Source organism: Danio rerio, chromosome 6 (assembly GCF_052040795.2).
Source record: "Danio rerio strain M-AB ecotype USA chromosome 6, GRCz13ab, whole genome shotgun sequence".
Lineage (NCBI taxonomy): Eukaryota > Metazoa > Chordata > Actinopteri > Cypriniformes > Danionidae > Danio > Danio rerio.
The window spans coordinates 13,991,905-14,000,182 of record NC_141026.1 but is presented as its reverse complement, the minus strand read 5'-3'; the positions used below and the strand labels follow the sequence as shown (position 1 = coordinate 14,000,182).

General features: G+C 37.3%; 2 protein-coding genes across 2 annotated transcripts in view; one reads left to right on the top strand and one right to left on the bottom strand.

The window, feature by feature from the left end:
• Nucleotides 1-8,278, bottom strand: part of stk24b (serine/threonine kinase 24b (STE20 homolog, yeast)) — an 835,587-nt gene that overhangs the window by 210,208 nt on the left and 617,101 nt on the right. The gene's annotated exons all lie outside the window — the stretch shown is intronic.
• On the top strand, nt 207-7,901 carry LOC795066 (caspase-8). The gene is made up of 7 exons (XM_087256830.1): nt 207-462; nt 4,951-5,271; nt 5,369-5,477; nt 5,836-6,328; nt 6,506-6,819; nt 7,033-7,341; nt 7,421-7,901. Exons 2-5 carry the CDS (start codon nt 4,966-4,968, stop codon nt 6,636-6,638), a joined length of 1,041 nt encoding a protein of 346 aa, XP_087112956.1. The 5' UTR covers nt 207-462; nt 4,951-4,965; the 3' UTR covers nt 6,639-6,819; nt 7,033-7,341; nt 7,421-7,901.

Sequence of the window (8,278 nt, the reverse complement as noted above, 5' to 3'; positions counted from 1 at the left end):
ATATCAACCTCATGCAGCAACACAAAGCAATATACAAGAAAAAGTCCCACTTTCTTAATTGGTTCAAGCGGAAATCTGGATAATCTGTATTTTTTTAGACGTCTCACCTTGATTGCAGACAACAGAAGACAACCGTATCTGTAGTAAATATACAGCTGACTGGGTGGGTTCCCGCTTGACGTCATGTGAAAAGGGTCTGATTTACTGTAAAAACTTACTTTACTCCACCCCTAGCCAGCCGGCGTCTGTCTACACTCGGAACTAGTATCTGTAAAAGCTTCACTAAAAATCGTTTTGATAAACGACAGATTGTTAGACTGTATACGACTGTTTACGACTATCATAACCGATTTTAGTCAATTTTGAGCTTGTTAAGAGCACCCAAGCCTGACACTCTGTCACCCAAGCCTGTCACTAGTTAATTATGATCTAAGGAAAACTCATTTCACCAGGACGTTTTCCGTAAGTATAGCCTATACTATAACGTTAGCATTTATTTTATAATTATGTCCAAATTGGTCGATGTCAAAAGATTTGTAAAAGATTGTGTAAACGTGTCTGAAGCTGTTCAAATACTTTCATACCTGTTTACATTGATTTAAAGAAAGGGAAAACGAAAGCAAGTTAGGCTTGGCTACGTTTCGGAAGACAAAGATTTTATATACTTTCTAATAGACTATAATATAATAACTGGGTAACATTTGAAAGATATACAATTATATAAGGATTGAGTGAAATAAACAGTCTGTCACCTGCCACACACACACGACCTGTGGCGACCGATTTATAAAGGTGCTAAGCCGAAAAGAAAATGAATAAATGTAGAGCTTGATGACTTTTCTAGCCTCTCTTGTAAAAAGTATAATTTGAAAATTAATGGATAACAACAGTAGGTAGGTAAAGAAGTATTAAATTTTTGTTCCTTTTAAGAATAAGGTTCAAGATTTAGAATAAATGAAGTTCCTTGTAAAATGTTTTTTTTTTCTATTTGACAACAATACAGTAGGTCAGTAGTGAAAGATTACGTAATTTACATCAGATTCCGCGTGGTCTTAAAGCCTTTTATTTGTTATTTTCACAATAGAGTGGAGAAGGGAGAAACTATGACGTCAATTTGTATGCAAAAACCCGGAAGCGAGTTAGCATTTTAGCACTTCCGGTTTCCTCGTCCTCAAGTCAATGGGTTTTTTGAATGGGGTTTCAGTAAAAGCGCTTAAATAAGGTCTGTGGCCAACACAATTTCAAGACAATTTCACGTTTTGTTCTACGACATAAAACACATAAGTTACAGCACACTCTTGCATTTTTAAATCGGTTACGCTTCTTTTAAAAGAAGGTTGCAATCAAGTTGCTAAATGGGACTAAAGTCGGTGTCGGGGACATTATACGTCATCGAGCTGATCTGGGGCCTGTTTCAGTAAGGAGGTTCAAACAACTCAGAGTTTAAACTTGAACTCTGAGTTGATTTACCGAGAGATTAAAAACTCAGAGTTTTCGGTTTCAGAACAGCTGATCTGAGTTGGGTCAATCAACTTCGAGTAGACCAACTCAGAGTTAAGCGCGCGCACCGTGACTATAAAAAGGCATTATCAATGGAGCGCAGACATTACGAGTGACTATGGCAATATCTTATAAAAGAGATCACCATTTCTTTCTCCAGCTGAACTTGATGTTCTCATGCAAAGTTATAGCAAATATGAGTGTATATATTTGAAAAGAAGTAGCCATCAACCAGTTAGCGTGGGAAAACAGCTGCTCAAGATAATGCCTAATTTAACTTTTTAAGTATTTAAATATTTAAGTATAATAAAATAAGTAATGTAATTTGTGACGTTTATATATTTTTTTCTAAACTTTCTTTTATACATTTATTAGTTTTAAATGATTTAACAGTGCACTTGTGTGTCTGCCTTTTTTATTGATCAAGTGATAGAGGTTAATATAACATTTAGAAGGTAAGCAGTACTAAAAATCATTTTTAGAAAGAATAATAATCCCATTAATCTAGTTACAGTGCATATCGAAGGTGAATTTAATTTAATTATTTATTAAAAAAGCATAAGCCATTCTAGTACAGTTCTTCTGTGTGTGACTAAAATGTAGGCAATAGCTATGTTTCCATCCAAATATATTACATAAATGTATGTGCAAAACTGGAATATTGCATAAAAGATGCGAATAAAATTCCATCCAACAAGTCAAAGAGAAAAAAATTGTCACTTCCTGATTTAACTGGCACCAAATATCAACAGTAAAAACAGAATTTACCGTGGTAGAAGAAGCTGCGTCAATTAATTCTTTATTTAGCCTAATTAATGTACTTGCGCCTCGATGTCAGAAGACAATGCTGAAACACAATGAACACGTGGGGGCGTCTGAAGCCATGAGACGCGGAGACTCTTGACACGCACCAGACATTCGGAGGCAATTAATAATATACACTAATACTGAAACAGTAAAGGCATTTTAGAATGACTAAAACAATATTTAAGACGTGTTACAGTGTTCTCAGCCTCCATTTACACACATTTTCATTATCATATGATCATGATCTTTTAATCTTTTAATGTACATACTGTAATTTGTTCAGTAAAAGTGTTTCCATCGTAGTTTATGCGCACATTTTCTATCGAATAAAAGTTTATCCTACTCAGTTATGTGCGTTTTTTATGCATATTTTAAAAAGTTATATGCATCATGACGTTTCTATCAATCGTTTTTATGCACGTATCCAAAATGAGCATTAAAATAGGTGTGTGGAGACGTAAGGCTAAGGCGAGAAATACCGCTTCATCTTTAAAAAAAGGGGAGGAGACAGACAGAAACTCTGAGTTTAGAGAATAAAACCTGCTTCTGACCAGGTTAGATTCACAGAGTAAGTTACCACAGTAACTGACTCTGAGTTAAAGTTAACTCTCTTTCAGAAACAGGCTTGACTTACCCTGATTTCTGGAGTTTAACAAACCTGCCATTTTGAAACGGAAAACCCAGAGTTTCTCTCATTTCAGGGTTAAAATACTCTGAGTTTTCAGTTAACCTCCTTTCTGAAACAGGCCCCTGGTCTGGAGCGCAGCTCGTTTGTGTTGGGCATTTGGATTTGTCTGTGATTTAGGTTATTTTCATGAAGAGTATTTTATAGTGTTGTATTATTCTAATTGGGAATTCAGATTGTGTGTTGATAATTCCTTCACTTATAAAGACTGTCGAGACAGATTAATCTTAATCATTTATTTTAATTAAACGATATTATGAAGATACTGCTGACCAGTGCTGCCTGTCTCTCTCCTACTCTCAGTAATGCAAACGTGTGAATAAATGTGTAAAAATACACACATATTAACTGTCATTAAAACGTGATCAAGTGGTTTTTTTCGTGCTTTTTTCTTCATCTGAACACATTTAACTCTGTCGAACTGCAATATTTACACTACTCTATAAAATGTATAGCAGATGTGACTGTATAAGCTTCTCTTCACTGTACTTCGTGACAAAAAAAGGAATATTGATTGTTGCTCTGTGTCCATGATGATGGAACTTGCAGGCATTTGATAGACTTGTTCCTCACGCCTAATTTCTGTGGTCTGTTAAGGTAAGCAGGCTGTGCACGCGAGCGATACACTTACTTAAATATGTCTTATGCTAATACTATAGAGGCAGATTCATACACACAGTTTTAAAACTTTTAGAACAACCGTAAAGCAAAACAGATGTATTTCCCATGTAAAAAACGATCCAAAAGGCACATAGGTCTCTGTGTTTTTGCCTATTTATTTGTTTATAATATATAGCGTGGATTATAATATAATATACAGAGAGATTAACTCTTTGTCATGGACATTATATCTAAAAATAAGCTTGAAAAGTTGTCTATAGCAGGGTGGGGCTGACGTCACAGGCGCGTGCCCCGAGGGCTCTGTAGTCCGTTTATAGCCTAATGTTAGCTTTTCAGTTCTTGCATTTGCATTAAAGATCCAAAAGTGCTTAAAGTTGTATCTTCGTGTGAGGATTATCCGACTGGACAAAACGTGTAAGTGTAATGAACAGTGTTTGAACACAGAGTTTATTATTTGCAATCTTCGTAAAGCCTATGGGAAAATCCTATAGTTTTATGCTAGCAGCCGATTAGCCTACAAAGTGACGTCATAGTTCCTCCACTCTATTTATGATGGTATAGCAGTGGGGGGCGGGTCTTGTGAAAAAAATAAAACAAACAAAAAAATCTGAAAAAATAAAAATTCACACAGTTTTTCACAAACTTCAATAGAGTGTAAAAAAATCTTGATGTTCTGTGGGTCTCGTGACTCGTCTTTAAAATCTGATCTTTATTTTGTATTAAATTCAAGTCAGGTCAGGTGATTGGCTGGGATGTCCACCCTGGTTCATCCTCATTATCCTGTTAATGTAGATGTTGGACTGAAGCAGCTGATATTAATTTACAATGACGAAGAGCTGAGGGTTGCTGAATAATTACTAAGAGCTTTCGGCTGCTGTCTGGGCTTTCACTGCCTTTCTACACCTCCCTTTCTTCATGTGTTCAATATTCTGTGTAATTTCATTTTATTACGCATAACTTATTTTATAAACTAATTAGATTGAGGTTTTCTTTGCATATATGGATTTCTTTGGTTGCTTTAAACATCCAGAAATTTTTTCATGTCAACAACACCTTTAAAAATATGTTTTCTGAGAAAAATGGTAACATGTTTAATACTTATTTTTCCTGCTGTATCTTAGAAAAAAACTAGCAATTCATACATTTTTTATAGTTCAGAAATGTTTCCATTGTCCTATTCCTTTAAATGGATTATAGATTATTAATACTTTTTATTACTATCCATTTTTTGAGACACTGCTAGTCTTGTCTTCTCAGAGGGAAACAGCATAAATCTGCTTCAAAGTGAATATGAACAGTTTGAAAAACTAACATTTCAGTTTTCTCTGATTTTGCAGAGTAGATTTTGAACTATGGACAAAAAGGAATCAGTTGATAAGATTTGTGAAAATAAAATCTTCCTGTTGGAGACTTTATCCGTAGATGCCAATTTCATCTTGCAGCATGTGCAACAAGCCAAACTTATTACTCTGCGCGACTACAATAACCTCTCAGATTTCCCTCAAAGAGAGACCAAAATCATCAACCTGCTTGACAAACTCATGGGAAAAGGGGAGGAAACTTGCCACCAATTCATAGCCCTTTTAAGGCAGGATTGTGTGTTGGAAAATTTCCCAATGTTAAAGGATCATGACATTTTTGATTCTTCAGTGCAGGAGGTGATGTTTATATCATCTAATTATACATTCAAAATGATGTCAATGATTCCATCATGTGCTTTATCCACTGATGTATCTACGTTTACTTTTATTTCAGATCTCTCCATACAGAATAATTAAAAATCCACGAGGGATCTGTGTAATCATCAATAACGAAATCTTTTCATCCTTCCTGAGATCAAGAACAGGATCGGATAAGGACCGAGGTTAGTTTTTTTTAAACATTCTGAACTGTTATCAGGAAATTGTCATTAGATATTACCATATATAACAATGAGTCATATGCTGTATGAAACATATCTGTGTGCCGATACTTTATGAATGAAACGAAGACGCAAATGCTAAACTCAATGACCAACAATCACAAGCAAATTAAGAGCACAACAGGCCACATATGAAATGCTAATGATTACAAAAGCATTCAAATAATCAGATTTTATTTAATGAACTATTATTTAAAAAGAATATTGTACTTTTTTATAAATATAAACACAATTGTAATTTGAAAATTATATTTAGATAGATGGATTGAGTTGCTTATGTTCTTTCTTCACTCTTTCTCAGAGTACCTAGCCAAAGTTTTCCACTGGCTGGGTTTCGAGGTGGTGGAACACAATAATAAAGATACAGCTGAAATGAGGAACATCTTGAAAGATCTGGGAAGGACAGTAGATGGAGACTGTTTTGTGTGCTGCGTTCTCACACATGGCGTAAGGGAAGGAGTGTGTGGAACCGATGGCAATTATTTGTCTATTGACGAAATACGAGAGCCTTTTACTGGCGTTAACTGCCAAAAGCTGGTCGGGAAGCCCAAACTGTTTTTCATACAGGCATGTCGAGGTGACAACTTTCTGCAAGCTTGTGTGAAAGTTGAAGTGGATGCTGGAAATTCAAAAGCGAAGGTGGAGGGTGATGATTTAGACATCACCATCCCGTCTGACACAGATTTCCTGATTGCCAGATCAACCACCGATGGACACGTTTCTTACAGAAACGTCAGCGAAGGCTCCTGGTTTATTCAGTCGCTTTGTAGAAACCTGGAGAAACATTGTCCACGGTAAGTTTGATAGATGTAGTTTATGATATAGGTGTTTCATAATTACAATAAAAATTTTTTATACAATTTAGACAAAACGAGTAAGAAAATGTATGTGTACTGAAAGATTGCTCAGAAACATACAGAGTGTACACTATATTTTTATATAGTTATTTTGTTTTACTCTTATGTTCCCAGGGGTGCTGACATCCTGACAATCCTGCTTTATGTGAATAATGAAGTGAGCAGTCAGAAGAGCATAAGGAAACAAATGCCTATCTATGAAGTGGCCTTAACGAGGAAACTATTCTTGCGGCCAGTGAATCCCTGAAAAATCCTAGTGATGACTGTCGGACTTTATACGTCATTGGGATTTCATGGAGTAATCATGGATGATTTACCAGAGAATTTATTAGGACAGTGGCTCTCAATGCCAATTCTGGGATCAGTGTTCTGGGATCAGTTATTACAATTTAAAATTATTGGTTCTTTAGCAAAATAGTTGACTCAGAGTCGAATAAATGAATTGAGTTGGGTTCGGATCTTTTGTTTGACCGCATCGTCATCGATACAGTACATCAACAAATATGTACTTCCAGTTCTGTTCAAATGTGCATGCGCTTTTCCTCCACACACTAGCGGAGGCGCAGGGGACCACGGATTGGTGCAGCGGCATCATGGATGCAGTCGATGTATAGGTCCAATTTGGTAAAGAAGGAGCTCAGCCAAAAGGCAAAGCTCTCGATTTACCGGTCAATCTACATTCCTACTCTCACCTATGGTCATGAGCTTTGGGTCATGACCGAAAGGACAAGATCTCGGATACAAGCGGCCGAAATGAGTTTCCTTCAAAGGGTGGCAGGGCGCACTCTTATGCATAGGGTGAGGAGCTCTGTCACCCAGGAGGAGTTCGGAGTAGAGCCGCTGCTCCTCCACATCGAGAGAAGTCAGCTGAGGTGGCTCAGGCATCTGTTTTGGATGCCTCCTGGACGCCTACCTAGGGAGGTGTTCAAGGCATGTCCCACCGGAAGGAGGCCTCGGGGAAGACCCAGGACACGCTGGAGGGACTATGTCTCGCGGCTGGCATGGGAATGCCTCGGGATCACCCCGGAGGAGCTGGAGGAAGTGTCTGAGCAGAGGGAAATCTGGTGTTCTCTTCTAAGACTGCTGCCCCTGCGACCCGGCCCCGGAAAAGCGGCAGAAACGAATGAATAATTCAAATATCGCAAGGTCCTTCAGACCCTTTGCGTTGACACTCATATATTTAAGTCAGTAGCTGTCCATTTCTTCTGATCACCCTTGAGATGAGGCTACGCCTTCATTTGAGTCCAGGTGTGTTTGATTATACTGATTGGATGTTATGTAGTCTTATGCACACTTTTAACCTTTTTTTTTTAACTTAAACTGTATTTGTTATCCTGTTTACTAATCTTGTATTTGGGGACTAAATGACCCCAGTAATTCTGTTTAATTCTCAGCTTTACTTTATTAATGTGTTTTTGGAGATATGACGTACTTCTGTGCCTACTTTTCCAGAAAAATCCTCAACTACCCCTTCCACCTGTATGTGAATTATTACATTTTTTCACTTCAAGTCAAGTTTTATTGTCATTCTGCTACATGTGTGGACATACAGAGGAATGAAATGTGTCTCGCAGGATAACGGTGCTACAATACGTAAATTAAATATAAATTCAAATACAGCACTGGACATAAGAGCTATTAAAAAAAAAAAAACAACTCAATATCTGGAGATTGCAAATTAGCCAGAAGTACGAATGGCTGCATTTGGTCTAAAACAAACACTAGGGGGGGCGGTATGACGCCGTTCCAATTCGCACTTCCCAGACCGCTTACCTCTGTATGGACGACGGCTTTTTCACTGTTATCAGTTTGTCCAGTGGCTTGCCACAAATGTCGCCAGACTTGAGATGCAGAGAGGAGTTGACTGCGACGATGGGGTTTAAGTCT